The 20,120-nt window shown below is 27.4% G+C and overlaps 8 protein-coding genes across 8 annotated transcripts; 4 read left to right on the forward strand and 4 right to left on the reverse strand.

Annotated features, from left to right (window-relative positions):
- Positions 1–800: 800 nt before the first annotated feature.
- On the forward strand, positions 801–1,178 carry OCT59_009738 (uncharacterized protein; the record flags this gene model as incomplete). Its single annotated transcript, XM_066132558.1, has 1 exon — positions 801–1,178. One exon carries the CDS (start codon positions 801–803, stop codon positions 1,176–1,178), a length of 378 nt encoding a protein of 125 aa, XP_066000193.1.
- Positions 1,179–2,487: 1,309 nt separating this feature from the next.
- Positions 2,488–3,303, reverse strand: OCT59_009739 (uncharacterized protein; the record flags this gene model as incomplete). Its single annotated transcript, XM_025330831.2, has 2 exons — positions 2,488–2,715; positions 3,097–3,303. The coding sequence occupies 2 exons, from the start codon at positions 3,301–3,303 to the stop codon at positions 2,488–2,490; spliced, it is 435 nt and encodes a 144-aa protein (XP_025168023.2).
- Positions 3,304–9,155: 5,852 nt separating this feature from the next.
- On the forward strand, positions 9,156–9,686 carry OCT59_009740 (uncharacterized protein; the record flags this gene model as incomplete). Its single annotated transcript, XM_066132560.1, has 4 exons — positions 9,156–9,241; positions 9,306–9,324; positions 9,503–9,609; positions 9,677–9,686. 4 exons carry the CDS (start codon positions 9,156–9,158, stop codon positions 9,684–9,686), a joined length of 222 nt encoding a protein of 73 aa, XP_066000194.1.
- Positions 9,687–11,443: 1,757 nt separating this feature from the next.
- On the forward strand, positions 11,444–12,185 carry OCT59_009741 (uncharacterized protein; the record flags this gene model as incomplete). Its single annotated transcript, XM_066132561.1, has 4 exons — positions 11,444–11,561; positions 11,627–11,688; positions 11,855–11,960; positions 12,022–12,185. The coding sequence occupies 4 exons, from the start codon at positions 11,444–11,446 to the stop codon at positions 12,183–12,185; spliced, it is 450 nt and encodes a 149-aa protein (XP_066000195.1).
- A 1,119-nt stretch (positions 12,186–13,304) lies between these two features.
- OCT59_009742 (uncharacterized protein) lies at positions 13,305–13,957 on the forward strand (the record flags this gene model as incomplete). The annotated part of the gene is made up of 2 exons (XM_025329518.2): positions 13,305–13,665; positions 13,743–13,957. The coding sequence occupies 2 exons, from the start codon at positions 13,305–13,307 to the stop codon at positions 13,955–13,957; spliced, it is 576 nt and encodes a 191-aa protein (XP_025167807.2).
- A 1,275-nt stretch (positions 13,958–15,232) lies between these two features.
- OCT59_009743 (uncharacterized protein) lies at positions 15,233–16,048 on the reverse strand (the record flags this gene model as incomplete). Its single annotated transcript, XM_066132562.1, has 2 exons — positions 15,233–15,460; positions 15,842–16,048. 2 exons carry the CDS (start codon positions 16,046–16,048, stop codon positions 15,233–15,235), a joined length of 435 nt encoding a protein of 144 aa, XP_066000196.1.
- Positions 16,049–18,042: 1,994 nt separating this feature from the next.
- Positions 18,043–18,360, reverse strand: OCT59_009744 (uncharacterized protein; the record flags this gene model as incomplete). Its single annotated transcript, XM_066132563.1, has 1 exon — positions 18,043–18,360. One exon carries the CDS (start codon positions 18,358–18,360, stop codon positions 18,043–18,045), a length of 318 nt encoding a protein of 105 aa, XP_066000197.1.
- Positions 18,361–18,442: 82 nt separating this feature from the next.
- Positions 18,443–20,065, reverse strand: OCT59_009745 (uncharacterized protein; the record flags this gene model as incomplete). The annotated part of the gene is made up of 1 exon (XM_066132564.1): positions 18,443–20,065. One exon carries the CDS (start codon positions 20,063–20,065, stop codon positions 18,443–18,445), a length of 1,623 nt encoding a protein of 540 aa, XP_066000198.1.
- Between the last annotated feature and the right edge of the window lie 55 nt (positions 20,066–20,120).

A 20,120-nucleotide genomic window follows, 5' to 3' on the forward strand; every position in this document is an offset into this window, starting at 1 on the left:
ATTGCAGTTTTTGAAACTGTTGTTTAGCAATTCCATTATTATGGGAAGATCCATTTTCAATTAAATTCCCTAAAAATTATCGGTTTATTGAAATTTATTTACATAATTTAAGTGATAATGATAAAACAAGATCCTTCAAATACTTTATTTAATTATCCTAAATTTATTCAACGTTTAGATACACGTAATGTTTATAATTCTATTGGGCAATTACAATTGAAAAGAAGCATCCCAGCTATTCACTTCCACAAATATCAAAGTTTACAAAACTTATGGTTGACTATGAAGAATTTGAATGTTTTGATGCGGCTTTTTAATTAATTTTACAAAATCCGAATTTGTTCATAATATTAAAGATTTAACACTTGATTTTGATGAAATAACTGATAATGTAAGAAAATTTATAGGATTTCTCAGCTCTAATTGATTGCAATTTGATTTCATCTATTTTCATTTACATGTCATGATTATCCAATAATTGAAGAAAATTTATCACAAATGATTATTAAATTTCAAGAAAACTTTAAAAAGATTTCATTTTGTTATTATATATCCCCTTTATATCCACTATTATCATTAAAAAATCCTAATTGTTCAAACACATTAAATACAATTACAGTATATTTCATCATACTAGCTTTGAAAATATAGATGTTTTAAGTGAAGTATTTAATCAATTGGATGTTTTAGAATCAATTCATATTGTTTCAGTTATTGTTATTCTCTAGATTCTAAATTTATTCAACAAATTAATAATATTACCAAACCATTTAAATTAAAGTCTTTATTTTTGAAACAAAATGGATGAATTATTATTAGAACCATTAATACAAAAATCTGGCAATTATTTAGAAAATTTTGGAATTATCAACTGTGAATTCCAACAATTAATACAATCACTTAAATTATATTGTAATAATATTAAATTGTTATATTTATCTATTGGGCGAAATAATCAGAATATTAATTTAGTATTCGATTTAATTAAAAATATGAGACAAAATCTTAATTATCTTATGATCGATTGCTCTTGTTACTTTAATACTAATAGAAATATTGAAATTAGTTCAATTATATTACAAAATTTAGGACAAATTCTTTCTTTTAAATTAGAATATTTAAATTTAGGTCTTTCAACTAATGGAAGTGATTTAGAAGTTTTCTTAAAAAATTCCTAAAATATTTATATCAAAAAATTGTTAATTAGAAATAAAGTAAAGAATGCAAAGAATGATGATATTTTACCCTATATAAAAGAATATATAATGAAAAAGAATAAAAGTTAAATATTTAGCTATTTTAGAATTATTTCATAGAAAAGATGAAGATTTGTATTCTTTGAAAGATAAAGTAAAGGAATTTCAATTACATGATATTCAAGATCTATATTATTATGACTTGGTTATTGATATTTATGATTTATAAATGAAACTTAGGCCATTCCAAACTTAATTAGTTTAACGTCCTTTCCGGCTGAAAAATTTGAGGGGGGGGAGGGAATAATTTAAACAAACATGATATTTAAACATATCAAAATTTCTGGAAGTTTTCGGTTAAATCGAAAATATTTGGTACACACAATTTCAGAAAAGAGAGGGGTGCTTTAAACATATGTGAACATATGTGTTTAAATTATTTTGAAATTTTCAAAAATAGGGGGACGTTAAACTAAAAATTAATTTGGAATGGCCTTATTAGCAATTTAGATTAATTCAAATATTGAAATTTTACTAAAATTCTTTTCCTTTATTATATTTTAATTAAAATATAACAACTTGAAAATTTTAAAATAAAGAAATAGCATAATAATATAAAAGTAATTTATTTATAATTATAATATACACAAAAAAATTTGTGTTTTTTTTAAATTAATGATAAATGAAATTATTAGTTGTTTTATTAAAAAAAAAAATATATTTGAATTTTAATATTTTACTTTGCATATTCCAAATACATTACACACACATTCATAAATATAAAAATGTTTTCCCAGCTTTTCTTTCAAGTCTATAATTACCTGCCTTCTTCTCTCAAAAAAAAAATTATTATTGAGGGTGTCCGAGCTCATCAAACCTTATGTGTTAAAATTTCGGCAATCACATAATTGGTTCCATCTATACAGTAGTTAGATTTAAGACATATGTTGGGTAGATCTAATCCGTGAAATTTTTTCTTTACCTATGCTGTTAAAACTTTATGCATCTTTTGGGATCTCTGTCCTTTTTCGCAGTTACTTTTTTGCATAAATACTTCAAAAAACAAGCCTTTTTTATACTTAATTTCTACTGCATATGAAAACAAAAGTTTTATTAGAATGAGGTAAAATATACTGCTTTATTTTATGCAATTATAGAGGCATTTTAACAATTAGTTAAAGAAAATTACATTGCCATTTCGGAATACCAGTAATCAAAAATGGAAATGTGAAAATTGAATAATGAGATTTTACTTTATTGTGTCTCAGTAAAAAAAAACTCATCCTAAAATTTACAATCCTAATTCCTTCTCTTTTTCAAAGTTTGACAATTCCAAAGCTCGGATTTTAACTTCTCTTTCTTTAATAGACAATTCACGTTCTTTGAGAGCAAGATGTCTTTCTTTTTCGACTAAATCTTCTTCATCCGTATCTCTGTCACGTTTTTTTGAATTTTCTTTATAGATTGATTTTAAAACATCAGGATTATCCCATAACGCATTGGCAAGCTTTACATGTTCCTTATTAATTAAAAGAAAAAATGGTTAGTATTAAATACATGTAAGTAACCTAGTAAAAGGAAGTTATCTTGATTATTAAGAAGGTACGTAACCAACTCCTCCTTCAGAATTAGTAGACTTCTTAATAATCAAAAAGAACTTCACCTTCACGAAAGACAGTATATATATGGCCAGAAATGAGTTTGTTCTTACTTATTTCAACTTCACTAATGCAGTTAGTAAGTGCAAAACCATGACAAACTCTTACTTATTTCAACCTTGCTACAAGGTGCAGAGCTTTAATAGGTTCTTACTTATTTCAACCCACTAAGGTGATTAGCGAAGTGCAGAATAACTCATTTCTTTCCTTTGGTAAGCTGACTTTCTTTTAAAGCTACTTACTTTTCTACTATTTATCAAATTTCGTGCTTGACTTCTTTCTTGTTCTGTTGATGAATCTTTTAACAAAATATCATTCATGTGTTTGTAGAATATTCTATGAATTTTGTTAGCATGACAACCGTTCGTCTTTTGAAGACACCAACTGTCAAAGTTAATCAATGACCATTTAGCAGAGTCTTGGTTGAAGTAGGATGCGTATTCTGACATTTTAACATAAAGTGAGTTTTTTATCGTATATAAAATGATAGAAGGTAATTTTAAGATATGAATAAGCAACTTATATATTAATAGCTAACTTAAGGAAAATGTCCAATATTTATATTATTTTTCGCGACGCGCTCAAACTTAAGTATTTTTTATTTTTTGCAACGCGCTCAAACTTAAGTATTTTTTATTTTTTGCAACGCGCTCAAACTTAAGTATTTTTTATTTTTCGTGACACACTCAAACTTAAGTATTTTACTATGACTGCATGATCATGTAATATTTTGTTGGCGTATTTGATCATTTTTATTGATCACAGTTTTCTAATTAAATCAATTACAGAAGTATTTTACTATGATTGCATAATCGTGTAACTAATAATAATTAGTCCGAAATGTTACGAAGGACTATATTTTATTCGTATCAGTTTCACAAATATCCTGTTGTCCGCCCAGCACGTGACGATGTACATGATAACTACACTTCGGACTTGATAACAGTTTCCATTTTCTAGTAATAATTATTTTTATTTATTTTATATTTTGTTGGCGTATTTGATCATTTTTATTGATCATTGATTACTGAAAGAAATTCCCATGGTAGCAAGAGTTTCGATATGAACTAGAGTGGTGATGTTCATAAGCTTTTCCTGATAGAACTAATAGAATGAGGATAGAATAAATAGATATTGTTCTTTAAGTTATTTATTGATATTTGGCAACCGCAGAACTTTGGAATGAGACCAACAAACCTTGTACAAATTCAGTTACTATACTTGAGGAAGGGTCCAAGCCAAGCCTTGTGATGATTGCTTTATGATAGATTCTGTCTTATCCTTAAGGAAACAACTGGGAGGTCCAAAGAGACCAGTTCTTCCGCCAATTTATTTTGATCATTAACAATATTAATGGTTTTTATATCAAAATTTGCAATATCTTCAATGACCTCTGTTCTGTGAGATAATTCTGAGGTAGAACAGTTGGTAACTTTATTATTCCCTGACTCATCCAACTTCTCAATATTGTTAACAGTTTCTAGTACATACGCAGTATCAGAGGTATCACACTGGAGTTTATTCTCCTTATTGCGTCACCTTGTTCCATCACTAACGCTTTTCTTATGCACCTCATCCAAAAATTATTCATCTCTTTCTTCTACGATGATTTTTCATGGTGGACTGCACCTGATTGAAGTTAGATGAGTTATTGTTAGGGGTATTATTACCCTTTGAGTCATTTTGCAACTGCTTCTGTTCCACTTTTGTAATTCTATCTCTAAAGCTCAATATTCTCAGATTCTAACTCCTCGATTCTGGCCTTAAGTTTGGCATTCTCAGCATCACGCCTCATTCTCTTTTTTTACTTGTCATTATTAGAGCCTTGGCAATCCTGCGCTTAAATTCAGCTCTCATAAGAGCTAAAACATGATATTCGAGGTTTAAACCATCCCATTGAATTTTCACTTGCAGTGAAAATTAGAGTTATCATGAAAAATAAGTATTGTAATATAGGATTTTAGATTTTTTTTTGTGTACGTCATGTTTCAGAAACCCCGCAAATATGTACATTGTTTTCTTTCATCATATCTAATAAAGCTAGTTGTTTGGAAGAATCAAGTGATTTAACATTGGTTGCAGCTACTTTGAGTGATGATCAAATGTAATTATAAATGTAATGTATGTTATTAAATTTAATTGCATCTATTACAAATAAAATATAACGTTTTATCAAACAAAAAAAAAAAAGTCTACTGGTGGAACTTATTATAACTATTTTTGAATTAGATCTTTGATAGCTATATAAATGTATTTATTTATATTATATTTATGGTATAATAAAACCAAATTTATTACTATCAGAAGAGGTATCATTTGAGTTTTGAATTATACTTCATAAAGTAGAAAAATGAATTTGTCACAGATTACTATTTAAAATAAATATTTATTGCGAATAAAATATACAAGTTACATATGAGAAATTTTAATAAAAATATTCTTTTAGTTTTTGGAACTTTCCATTTTGTTTTGGACGAATGAAAACTTGAGCTTTATTAAAAATTTGTATACCGAAAACTGCTAATAATTAAACGTTTACAATATGAGAATTGTTTAATATTAATCTAAAAATCTAAAAAAGAAAAAGTTGTTAACATTGTTTCATGTTAGTTTCATAACGCTATTCCACCATAATTTAGTATCTTTTTTTTTGTTTAAACTTTTAAAATAAATACTTACCGGCATATAAATAATATTTTAGTAAAAAAATCAATATTGTTATTGTTACATTTCTTGTATCCAGCATCGCTAAAGAAAAAATTTTAACTAATCATATTAAGCAATTGGTTACACTATTTTTCAGCGGAGTAATACAAATTTGGCTAGTTAATTTCTAGGTAATATCACCAATTTGTATAACATCGTAACCTTAAATGGTAAATATATATTGTGAAATTGACTCTTACGGGTCTTACCACACTCTCGGTTACACATGTATCACTGTTAACCACAACTAATATACTTCCCATTTCATCAAAAATCATCATTAATCGTTATTGAAAACTTGCACAAAACAAACTAGATGAAATAAAGATCAACCACTCAAAAAAATCTAAGTCCCCAGATAAATTTACGTGACATGCGACGCTAAATGTCACCATGTAACCGAGGGTGGTTTGGCATTATGATATCTTTGTAGTTATACAGTTTATTATTTTTGGAAAGATTTAGCTATAAACATTTACTTTCAAATAGAAAAACACATTAAGTTTATGAAGCATTTGTGAATTGAATTTTAATTAATAACATTCAAATATTATCAACAATAACGTAAAAAAGTTAATGTCAAAAAATCAGCAGTATAGAAACATTTGTGGTAGAATGATGGGAATTTTATTCTCAATTTCGGTATATAGTAAAAAAGCTAAAAAATAGTATAAATTACAAAGACACATGTAGTTAATTAAAAGTATACCATATATAAATTAACTGAAAATTTCTCAAATATTATGGAAGAGTATAAATAAAAAAAAATTTTATGCAGATAAATACATATATATTATTATAAGCCTAAATATAAAAAAATTACTAAATTAAAATTTATTTTTAATTTATCAATAATAAATCCAGCTTTCAAATAAGATATAATTTGATGTAATGATCATCCAATTATTTAATTTTAATTTTTCCGAGATTTTCTGAATTTTCCCGAAACCCATTTTTACATAAATTAATAGGATGGTTGCATGGATCAACTATTACAGTATTACCAGACAATTTCGTATGGTTGGCTCCGGCCTTCAAGTTACATGTCTTGAGGACTTGTTTGGAATTTATGGAAGGCCACCCATTTACTAGCGGGTTGGGATGAGATCGAATTTTACATTATAGGACTGAATAAAAAAAAATGAATCTTTTATTAAAGTTGAGTTAGGATCCTTCTTTATGAGTTTTGAAGTATGTACTTCGAATTTTTTATTTTAATTATTTTGAAGAAATTATTATCAGTTATTTTTTTCTTTTTTTTCTTATGTAGGTTAATATCTATGTATTATCATGGTTTTTGAGTAAATCACCTTATCTGTTAAAGGTAATGAAGAATTTTTTTGAATCTTTTCTTGCAACGAAAGATATACTAATAATTTCTATTTTTTTTTTTTTGTTTTTTTTTAGGTGACCATTCTTTATGCGAGAATTTCGGTAGGGGAGTTTTTTTTTTTAGTTTTTTCTCTTTGTGAAATGATCGCTAATACTTTTATTTTATTTTATTTTTTAAACCCAATTATGATTTCAAAAATCTCAGAAAAGTTCAAAATACACTTGACTTCTATCTTTAAGATCTATCTCCAATAAATTTTTTAAATTTACTATAGAATTTTGGTGAGGATTCTGAAGTTTTTTTTTTGTTTCTATCAACGAAACGGTTCTAATGTTTCATTTATTTTTCTCTTTTTGTAGACGGTCAGTTCCTATAAACACTTGGATGTGTAGAATATTCAGTGAGATTGTTTTTTCCTTTAAATAATTATTCTTTTAATAAAGCATTTTTAACATTTCATTTTTTTTTTTTGCAGTCAGCCAGTTTTTTCAAGTGTTTGGACACGTGGAAATTTGGTGAGGAAGATTTTTTTACTTTTAATTAACTCTTAATGAAGCGATCACTAACATTTCGTTATTTCTTTTGTAGAGACTTGTTCTTTGGAATATTTAGATGCGTGAAAAATTTGTGTGGGTCTTACTTTGAAATAATAATTTTATAATGATTTCAGTTTTTCAGATTTTTGGACGTGTAGGAAATTTGTGAGAGAATTTTTTTTTCTTTAATTTGAATCAGTTCTTTTAATGAAATGATTAAATGATTGCTGATTTTTTTTTCTTTTTCTTGACTTTTTATAGGAATTTCCGATTTGAAACATGAATTTCAGGCAGGTCAAAGATTATTTTGAAAACTTTATTATACTTTTTTAACGTTTTATTCTATCCTATAGGAATCTATTATGGCCTCAGAACTCTGAGTAAGTTTTGAAAAACTTCATTTTAAAGAAAAAAGCATTATATATTAACGACTTTTTTTTTATTTTGTAGGACTCTGACCATGATTTAGAAATACCGTATCTTAGGTAAATTTGCGATTTAAGGTTCGAAGACTATTTTAAAACATTTTTATTCATTTTTTTTTTGATTTTATGTAGGACTCAGATTTTATTTTGACCATTGTCTATGCGTCCTGGAGGTGAATAATGAATTTAGAGAATTTTTTTCTTTATTTTTTTTAACTCTTTCCCTTTTTTTTTTGTAGTTATCTTCAATTCAATTCATTTCGCCATAAACGATTCTTTTTGTTACATTAAAAAGATCTCTTTTAAGGCTCGGAAGGTTGAAATACAACCAGTTGCATAAAATTCAATTAAAGTGGATGATCAATATCTTTGTTTTTAAGAATATAGGTAGTATTAATTTTTATTAAATAACCTTCTTTTTTCTAGGTTCGATTTCTGTGATTGTAGAAACAGAGATGGGTTTTTATTTTTTTTTATTGTGTGTTTTTTATCGTAATTTTTTTTTTATTGAAATGTTTCTAACTTTCAATTTTTCTAATCAGGACTACCGGATTGATGACAGAAAGTTTGGTTTGAATATTGTTTTGGAAACGGATTCATGAAGTTGAGATCTCAGTAGATATTAGAATTTCTTTTTAAATTATATCTATAACGAAACATTTTTAACGTTTTGACTTTTCTTTTTTTTTTTTAGGTGATCAGGTAGGATGCGACTGGGCCTTTAAAATACTATTCCCTCTTAAAGGTAACTGTTAGATGGTAGTAAAATTATTTATAATAATTTTTTTAACGTATACAATTTATAATATTTTTTCTTTAACTTATAACAAAACTTGTGTTTTATTTTTTTCTATCTAGGTGATTTCTGGAAGTTTTTTTTTTTTGATTCGAGATACTAGAAATGGTAAGTTTAAAAATTGTGAAACAATTTATTTACTATTTTTTTTTTTTAATTTGGAAACGTTTTTTAATTTTATTTTTTTTAATTTCAGATTTAAATATTTGAACGCCAAAATGGTAAATTATTTTGTTTTTTTTTTTAAAGAAATGTTAATTATCTTGTCTCTACTCTTTTGTAGATTCCTTCCAGTTTTATTTTGATTAGAAATGTCAAACTAATGTTTCTCTTTCTTTATTGAAAAGAATTAGATGTAAGGGCTTACGATCACTGGTTAACTGATACCATCTTCTTTTGAAGCTATTTTTGAAACAATAAAACAAACCAAAATGGATTAGAATAATCTCAGATAATGGAGCACATTATCATTCATCAGAACTTATGGCTATAGTCGCACATTGGAATGAATGGTATCGAATTGATGTTTGAGATTGGCAATTTCTTAAGCCAGGAGAAGCTAAAACAACAATTGATTCCCACCATGCTGCAGTAAGTACTACTGTTATAAATAACTTTCAATAAATTTTATATTTAAAATTACCCTTTATTTTAGATTTCCAATGCAATCAAACGTATATTCGGATTGGATATGATATCCGTGATGGAGAACATCTATCTGGTACATCGCTAGCAAATTAAACCAATCAATTTGAACCTGTAGATGAAAATTTAAACAATGTTAAAAAAAAAAGAACTAAATTCGAAACCAAACTATAAAAGGTATTAGGTATTTCAAATTTGTTTTACTAGAGATGGCCAATTTCTGGTGAAATGATAGGTTATATATGCGCCCGATCACTTCCACATTTTGGTCCAAAGATTTCTGAACAAACTGAACCTGACCAATTCTCTACCAGGTAAATCAACTGAAATAGATTATTTTTTTCCATAAACATATATGACTAACATATTTTATAAATATAGAATCAGCTAGTATACCTGAATTTATGGATAATAATAATAGTAATAATGAATTAGATGTAAGGTAATAAATATGAAGCTTAAACAGATATAATTCAAATTATAATCTTACTTTTTTTGCATTGAATTAATTCTATTAACGTGAATTTTCAATTTCCTATGGGATAGGCGTTGAAAAGTAATCAAAATTAGGAGAAAAGGGAAGGAAAAAGAATAAAAAAGAAGGTGAAGGAGTTGTTGAAAAGTTTTTTTTGAATGAAAACCTCAACCAAAAGGATAAAATGTCGGTAAAGTTATGTATAATGAACTTCTAATGTTCGTTGATTCTGGTGAATTAGAAGCTAAAGATATTCTAAGATAGCAACAATACAAAATTGGATCTCAGCTTATGCATGAACATTCAAAGAACAGGCTACAGGAAATATGGTAAACACACACATAGTATAGTATAATGAGCAGAACTTTGTTAATAATATAAAATATTAGTGAAAGAGAATTATTTAGTATATAAAAGATAAAAAAAATAGAAAAAAAAAAGCCGAACTAAACCAAATAAAGGTTTAAAACTAAATAAGAACAAAAATTAACTCACTTTTGGTAAAATTGTTCGAAAATAAATCATTTAAAATTTGAATCAGCTAGAAATTATGGTCGGAATCTTACGTTCCTCCATAGCAAAGTCAACGTCATCGTGGAACTTTAGCGACTTGCAAATTTTGCAAGTGGCTTAGCTAGGATTGGCATTATTAATTACCATCTTTTAAAATTGGTGTATCGTATCATGTGACGATATGACAATCCGGTAAATAGCGTTTTTAGAGATAATCTGCGTAAATCGGAATTATTAAAATTCTCCTGGATTTTTTACTTATCGGTATTCAAATCAAGATTCCAGTCAAGTGCATAGGTCACCAGCCAATTATTTTGCGGTATTCTCAAAACGGAGTAAATTAAGATCGAATTAAGTTCTAATTATCGGTATACTCTATATTGATGTTCCGATACCTAAAAAGTAAATAAAGGAGGTGGGCGAAAGTGACATCTTACCACACTTCCCTGTGATGATTTTATCACATTGTCACGTGCTAACATGTTTACGTTTTTTATTATGTTTCTGAGGGACGTGTTTTTTTTTTACTAGCCTGATCTCTATTTGTCACTGCATTAATGTCACCTGTACTACCACGTTTAAAGTACTATTTATATTGTGACAGGGTAGTGTGGTAAGATTCCCCTGAGATCTGTTTCACAAATTCCTATTGTTTCACAAGCTTCTTTGTTCATGATACTCGTTGCAATCAATCTTTTTTTTAAACTAACGATATTGTAAAATTTGTTTCTTTTCTTTAAAAAAATTTTTTTCCTTAGAGCGCAAATTATATTAACGAAAATACAATCTCATAGATATGTATATTACATCGCAACGATACTTATTCAGGTGACAATATTATTTATATACATATTTGATATAGTATCGATATCACTGTATTATATCGCTCGATATCGATCATTTTCATCTTGTTAAATACTAATTAAAATAGCCTTTAAATAAATGTATTTTATTATAATTTATCCGAATATACTTAATTTAAAATACATAAAAGTTGAACTTATATTATTTAATTTATGGATTTTCCCATAATCGGCTGATCAGTTCTATTTTCAATATTTTTATTCCCACAGTTATTATTAAAAAGAAAAATATTTTATTTTTTTCAAAAAAAAAAATACCCACCAAATGTTTTTGCGAACTTTTCTTGTTATTTCGCTATGGGTAAAGTACACCGCTCGTATAGTTCCAAAAGAAAGGCCTTGGAACGAATAAAGGCAAAAAGAAGAGAACGAAAAAAAGAAATAAGGGAACCATTAAGTCGTCATGATAAAAATGGTAAGTTATTGTTCGGTGGCGGAGCTGTACCAATGGATATGGCTTGTGCTTAAAGTTGACTGTAGACGCTCTCGCTTGGTTCATTTTTCCTTGTCTTTTAAAGGATACTGTAGACGTCATGGATGAAGTTGGTACAGTAATGAACATAATTTACTTAACGAGTGCGCATAGTTAATCCCTTCTCCCTTCCTTTTTGGACTGCTTCGGCAGTTTATATCTCTCAACTAGAAAAACATATAGGGTTGCAAGATGATAAAATAATGGAACAACAATCACAACTCTAACAACTGCAGGGAGAGTTGCAACAACAGCAGCAACTCATCAATAATTTGGGACAGATTGAGGTCTCCCAGGACAAACGTATACAAGACTTGGAGAAGCAGAATTCACTAATAAGAGGTAAGCTTCGTGAATATGGACTTTAGCATCAATATCCTTAACTTTTTGTTTAAAATTATAGCAAGGGAAAGTAAGATTTCTCAAGATAGTAAGAAAAATCTTCAACGGGCGTTTGGAGCTGAAGGTCGTATTAAAGATCTAAATAGTCAAATACGATCTGTAAAATATCAGATAAATAGTCATAATTGTAATTATGTATTAAATAAAATAAATTATAAAAAATAAATAATATTTAATTGATTTACAATAAAAAAAAAAATTTTTTTTTATTAATATAAATTATTCTCTACTGCTGATAAAACTTGTGATCGACCTTATCAAAAATAATATTTCTTTTTTGTTTGTTTAAAATAGTAATTTTAGAATAAATACATCAGTAAAAATTCAATTTTAAAATTACCACAATAAAAATTATTTTTATTTTGCAATGCATAATTAGCATAAGTATTCTTTGAATAATACCACTTAATAAAATCTATACGTCCTTCCAAATCTTCGAATAGCAAATATTCAAATGGCAAAGATAATTATCATGAACCCTGTTTTTTGTTAATTAATATAATCAGAAAAAAATGTCAATACAATGACATGCAGGATTTAAAAATTATGATTACATTAAATGATCATCATATAATTTGAGTAAATTTTTTAATATGACATGCTTCGAATATAGCGTAATTAGAAAAAAATATGCAGATAATTACATTAAGATCATAAAAATTTGTAAATTGTTGCTACGCAAGATCGTAATATAGAGTTCAAGAAATTTATTATAAATATAGAGCCTTTTCTCCATTTCTCTCATTTCAAATAATTTTTTCTCAATCACTCTCAATTAAATCAATTGTTTTTCAAAATACTTTTTTTTCAATCACTCCAAATATTTTTTTTCATTCGTAATATTTTTTATTCATAATATTTTTTTTTTTTTATTAGTAATAATATTTTTTATATTCATAATTATATTTTTTTTTCACTCGTAATAATTCATATTTTTTATAATATATTTTTTATTCACAAAACATTTTTTTATTATAATATTTTTTTTATATTCATTATATTTTTTTTTTATTCGCAAATCTTTTTTTTTATTATAATATTTTTTTTTTCATTCGGTAATAATTTTTTTTTTTTATTAGTAATAATATATTTTTATTCGCAAACCTTTTTTTTTCATTCATAGTAACAATATATTTTTTTTTATTCACAAACTTTTTTTTTATTCATAATATTTTTTTTTCAGTCTTAATAATATTTTTTTTTTTTTTAGTAATAATATTTTTTTTATACTTTTTTTTATTTCATATTTTTTTTTATTTGTAATAATATTTTTAATACTAAAAAATGGCCCAATTAAATGCTGGTGGTGGAATTGGAGTAGTTAATTATTACGTTACGTGGCCGAATGACGGTGTTCTCTCATTAATTCAATATCGGCGGTTTTTTCAGCAAGAATTTTGTAGAACTCCAATATATGAACAAAAACAAATCTGGAACCAAGTAGCTCAAAATATAAATTTGGACCACCCAAACTTCGCCCCGACAAAAAAACAATGCAGGACTAAGTGGAACTCATTAAAGTCGGGATACGAAAATTTAAAAAGATTATTAAATGGAAATCCAGAAGGATTTCCAACGCACACCCCAACTCTTCATGACGAACATTTTCATGAAGAGTTGTCAGATGAATTCTGGCTCGCCGAACGTAACTATTTATTATTTAATTGATTTTTTTTTATTTAATTTATCACATTTATAATTAACTAATTGTTTTATTTTTAGCAAGAGTTCGTGCTGCAAGGAGGAATCAGGTGGACCGTAGAAGATACGAATATCGAGAGCGCAGGCGCTCTCGATCCCGATCCTCCCATCACCGTCACGAGCGCGGGCGCTCTAGATCTAGATCTCCTCGTAGAGAGCGTAGAGAGCGTAGAGAGCGCAGGCGCAATTATTCCCCTTACCCCCGTGATCGAGACCGACACCGTTATTATCATTAAATAATTTTTTTTTATTTTTTATTTTATATTTTTTATTATTTTTTTTTATATTTTACATTTTATGCTATAATTCTTTTTCTATTTTATAAAATTTTTATCTATATTCTATTTTTTATTTTATTTTTATTTTTATATTTTTTATTATATTTTTTTTATATTTTTACATTTTTATATTATAATTTTATATTATAATTCTTTTCTGTCTATAAAATTTTTATATTTTTATATTTTATTTTTATTTTTATATTTTTATATTTTATTTTTATTTTTATATTTTTTACATTTTTATATTATAATTTTTTTCTGTTTATAAAATTTTTTATTTTTTTATTTTTATTTTTATATTTTATAATATATATATTATTTTGAAAATAAAATTCAGTACAATGATCATTGCATCATCATTCATTTAAGCGTTGTGTTTGTAATACAAGTTGAAATTATATAATTGTTTGAAAAAAATTGACTATCCGTAATGGAAAAGTGATTAATGTTTTTAAAAAAAAGTATTTTTTTTTAAAAATATAAAGAATAAAAAATAATATAAATTTTATTTATTTTTTTTTGTTGTAACGCACATTCTTTATTTATAAAATTTTGTAATACTATCCACTAACTCCATATTATTTCTGGAAGTACTTATAAAAATTAATACTTAAACTATTCTAAAGGCTATACTAAACTATATACTATGCTAATTCTACTAACCATAATTTTATACCTAAATTAAAAAACCCGTTTCAATTTTGGTCTATTATAGATGGCCCAGCGTAGATTGTCTCCATTTACATTCAAGCTACAAAGACGTCAATTTTTTTGTCCTCCCTCGTAAGTAAGCGCTGAAAACTTAGATATATTTTACTATTATCTCTGTATACAACTATCTTAAATCTTGGTTCCATCTATACAGTAGTTAGATTTAAGACATATGTTGGGTAGATCTAATCCGTGAAATTTTTTCTTTACCTATGCTGTTAAAACTTTATGCATCTTTTGGGATCTCTGTCCTTTTTCGCAGTTACTTTTTTGCATAAATACTTCAAAAAACAAGCCTTTTTTATACTTAATTTCTACTGCATATGAAAACAAAAGTTTTATTAGAATGAGGTAAAATATACTGCTTTATTTTATGCAATTATAGAGGCATTTTAACAATTAGTTAAAGAAAATTACATTGCCATTTCGGAATACCAGTAATCAAAAATGGAAATGTGAAAATTGAATAATGAGATTTTACTTTATTGTGTCTCAGTAAAAAAAAACTCATCCTAAAATTTACAATCCTAATTCCTTCTCTTTTTCAAAGTTTGACAATTCCAAAGCTCGGATTTTAACTTCTCTTTCTTTAATAGACAATTCACATTCTTTGAGAGCAAGATGTCTTTCTTTTTCGACTAAATCTTCTTCATCCGTATCTCTGTCACGTTTTTTTGAATTTTCTTTATAGATTGATTTTAAAACATCAGGATTATCCCATAACGCATTGGCAAGCTTTACATGTTCCTTATTAATTAAAAGAAAAAATGGTTAGTATTAAATACATGTAAGTAACCTAGTAAAAGGAAGTTATCTTGATTATTAAGAAGGTACGTAACCAACTCCTCCTTCAGAATTAGTAGACTTCTTAATAATCAAAAAGAACTTCACCTTCACGAAAGACAGTATATATATGGCCAGAAATGAGTTTGTTCTTACTTATTTCAACTTCACTAATGCAGTTAGTAAGTGCAAAACCATGACAAACTCTTACTTATTTCAACCTTGCTACAAGGTGCAGAGCTTTAATAGGTTCTTACTTATTTCAACCCACTAAGGTGATTAGCGAAGTGCAGAATAACTCATTTCTTTCCTTTGGTAAGCTGACTTTCTTTTAAAGCTACTTACTTTTCTACTATTTATCAAATTTCGTGCTTGACTTCTTTCTTGTTCTGTTGATGAATCTTTTAACAAAATATCATTCATGTGTTTGTAGAATATTCTATGAATTTTGTTAGCATGACAACCGTTCGTCTTTTGAAGACACCAACTGTCAAAGTTAATCAATGACCATTTAGCAGAGTCTTGGTTGAAGTAGGATGCGTATTCTGACATTTTAACATAAAGTGAGTTTTTTATCGTATATAAAATGATAGAAGGTAATTTTAAGATATGAATAAGCAACTTATATATTAATAGCTAACTTAAGGAAAATGTCCAATATTTATATTATTTTTCGCGACGCGCTCAAACTTAAGTATTTTTTATTTTTTTGCAACGCGCTCAAACTTAAGTATTTTTTATTTTTTTGCAACGCGCTCAAACTTAAGTATTTTTTATTTTTCGTGACACACTCAAACTTAAGTATTTTACTATGACTGCATGATCATGTAATATTTTGTTGGCGTATTTGATCATTTTTATTGATCACAGTTTTCTAATTAAATCAATTACAGAAGTATTTTACTATGATTGCATAATCGTGTAACTAATAATAATTAGTCCGAAATGTTACGAAGGACTATATTTTATTCGTATCAGTTTCACAAATATCCTGTTGTCCGCCCAGCACGTGACGATGTACATGATAACTACACTTCGGACTTGATAACAGTTTCCATTTTCTAGTAATAATTATTTTTATTTATTTTATATTTTGTTGGCGTATTTGATCATTTTTATTGATCATTGATTACTGAAAGAAATTCCCATGGTAGCAAGAGTTTCGATATGAACTAGAGTGGTGATGTTCATAAGCTTTTCCTGATAGAACTAATAGAATGAGGATAGAATAAATAGATATTGTTCTTTAAGTTATTTATTGATATTTGGCAACCGCAGAACTTTGGAATGAGACCAACAAACCTTGTACAAATTCAGTTACTATACTTGAGGAAGGGTCCAAGCCAAGCCTTGTGATGATTGCTTTATGATAGATTCTGTCTTATCCTTAAGGAAACAACTGGGAGGTCCAAAGAGACCAGTTCTTCCGCCAATTTATTTTGATCATTAACAATATTAATGGTTTTTATATCAAAATTTGCAATATCTTCAATGACCTCTGTTCTGTGAGATAATTCTGAGGTAGAACAGTTGGTAACTTTATTATTCCCTGACTCATCCAACTTCTCAATATTGTTAACAGTTTCTAGTACATACGCAGTATCAGAGGTATCACACTGGAGTTTATTCTCCTTATTGCGTCACCTTGTTCCATCACTAACGCTTTTCTTATGCACCTCATCCAAAAATTATCCATCTCTTTCTTCTACGATGATTTTTCATGGTGGACTGCACCTGATTGAAGTTAGATGAGTTATTGTTAGGGGTATTATTACCCTTTGAGTCATTTTGCAACTGCTTCTGTTCCACTTTTGTAATTCTATCTCTAAAGCTCAATATTCTCAGATTCTAACTCCTCGATTCTGGCCTTAAGTTTGGCATTCTCAGCATCACGCCTCATTCTCTTTTTTTACTTGTCATTATTAGAGCCTTGGCAATCCTGCGCTTAAATTCAGCTCTCATAAGAGCTAAAACATGATATTCGAGGTTTAAACCATCCCATTGAATTTTCACTTGCAGTGAAAATTAGAGTTATCATGAAAAATAAGTATTGTAATATAGGATTTTAGATTTTTTTTTTGTGTACGTCATGTTTCAGAAACCCCGCAAATATGTACATTGTTTTCTTTCATCATATCTAATAAAGCTAGTTGTTTGGAAGAATCAAGTGATTTAACATTGGTTGCAGCTACTTTGAGTGATGATCAAATGTAATTATAAATGTAATGTATGTTATTAAATTTAATTGCATCTATTACAAATAAAATATAACGTTTTATCAAACAAAAAAAAAAGTCTACTGGTGGAACTTATTATAACTATTTTTGAATTAGATCTTTGATAGCTATATAAATGTATTTATTTATATTATATTTATGGTATAATAAAACCAAATTTATTACTATCAGAAGAGGTATCATTTGAGTTTTGAATTATACTTCATAAAGTAGAAAAATGAATTTGTCACAGATTACTATTTAAAATAAATATTTATTGCGAATAAAATATACAAGTTACATATGAGAAATTTTAATAAAAATATTCTTTTAGTTTTTGGAACTTTCCATTTTGTTTTGGACGAATGAAAACTTGATCTTTATTAAAAATTTACTATCCTGTTCGGCAATAATAAGAGGGAAAAAGGCAAAATCTACTTCATTTTTTTTAATATTTCCACTCTCCCAGGATCCTTCCATAAGATGTGTTTCTATATGGGCACCAGATTTAAACCATTGAATTTTTGGTATCGGTTCTTGAGCTTTCAAACAAAACCAAAGTTTCATGCCAGTACGAATAACATTTTCGGCTTCGGAGTATAAAACTTTCTTCCTTTCTTCATCAATCATTTCACGATACTTATCCATTTTATTCAATATATTAATAACAAGTTTCTTCATATGTGGATGATTAGATTTAGCGAATCCACGAGATCCTAGAGCAGCATAATTATGCTTGTTGGCGAATTTTAACTGGAGTTATAGTAGTAATGCTGTCTTTTCCTTCGCGACGTTTAGCCAATTGGTTTGTATACCAAACGAGATTTTGAGTATGATATACTATATACGATTCAAGATGTCCATCAGCAAAAGTCTTAGAATTTTCAGAAAAACTATATAAATTATCCGCATTATTAAATATTGTTTCAAGAATCATTCGTTGAAGAGCAGCTGCTAAATAATTTTTAATCTCTTTAGAATTGAGATTTGTTTTACACTCATATTTAGTCAATAAATTTTTAGCAGCATTCTCATCAATTTTAATAGATTTTCCTTTAACTTTAGTAAAATCAGCTAATAAATATTGAAATTTTTCAATATCTTTGGTTAATTGAATAGGATTGTTAAATGTGTCATCACTCCAACGAACGTTTGTTGCACTTCCTAGAGCAGCCTGATAACCTGATGCTTCATCGTTAGCTGATTTTGCTTCTTTGCGTAACTCGTTTGCTTCTTCTTGAAGTTGACTTATATGTTCTTCGTAGAATAATTTCATTTTATCGTTACATTCTTGAAGTCGGTTTACACGTTCTTCATACTCTGGCTTAATTTTACTTTCACGTTCTTGTAGTTGATTTATTTGTGTTACGTATTCTGATTTCTGATGTTTTATTTGCGTTTCGTATTCCGATTTCATTTTATCGTTATGTTCTTGCAGTTCTTTAATTTGTGTTTCATATTCCGATTTCATTTTATCGTTATGTTCCTGCAGTTGTTTTATTTGTGTTTCATATTCCGATTTCATTTTATCAAAATTGAAAGTTATTTTGTTATAATCATCTATAAGCTCTCTAGTATGACTTGTTTCTGTTTGATCCGCTTGTGATAAGAGTTCTGAATTTTGTTTACGAAGTCTATCATTTTCGGCTAATAGTTCATTTGTGACCGCTTTTTTTTGCTTAAGTAATTCGGCATAATATGGATTTGTAATACAATGATATCCTTCCATATCGTGACTTGTCTTATGAGTTTTTAAGGTAGTTCTCAAAAATGCAATTTTTGCTTGAATCTTTTGATGAGTCATAAATCTTAAAACTGAACGTTGCTCAACGCTCATTTGTCCTATTGTTTTGATAATCAAATTAGCATTCTCAAATATTATTTGTAAATAATTAAATATAAAATCTAATAATTCATTTCTTTTTTTATCATCAAAATTGGAATCACGAATATCTTTACATCTCTTAATTAAATCCAAACAAAAATTATAAGAATATGAATTAATCATTCTCGCATTAAATATTTCATCTGTTTCGTTCTTAATTATGTCCAATCCTATTTCAATATTTTTTTGTTCGGAACTTTTTCTTTCTTCTAAAACGAGGATTATCCATCTAACGAGATCATTTTGCCAATATTCGTCGTTTCCGAACCATTCTGCGGTGCGCCATTGCGTTTGATCAATCTTTTCCTGCTTCAAAAGTGCGGGAGGAGAAGTGGTAACGGAAGAGGATGTAGATGACGAAGGTTGAGATACAATATTTTGTGAAGGAGGTGAATTTTGTCGTTGAGGAGATACCACTTTAGCATACGAAGTCATCTGTTTATTTTCGGCTGAATCCTGCCCACTCATTTTGTTTTATCTTGTTTTTTTTTAAAAAAAAAAGAAAAAATTCTGAATGATTTTT

The sequence above is a fragment of the Rhizophagus irregularis genome, chromosome 18, assembly GCF_026210795.1.
Source record: "Rhizophagus irregularis chromosome 18, complete sequence".
NCBI classification, from domain to species: Eukaryota; Fungi; Glomeromycota; class Glomeromycetes; order Glomerales; family Glomeraceae; genus Rhizophagus; species Rhizophagus irregularis.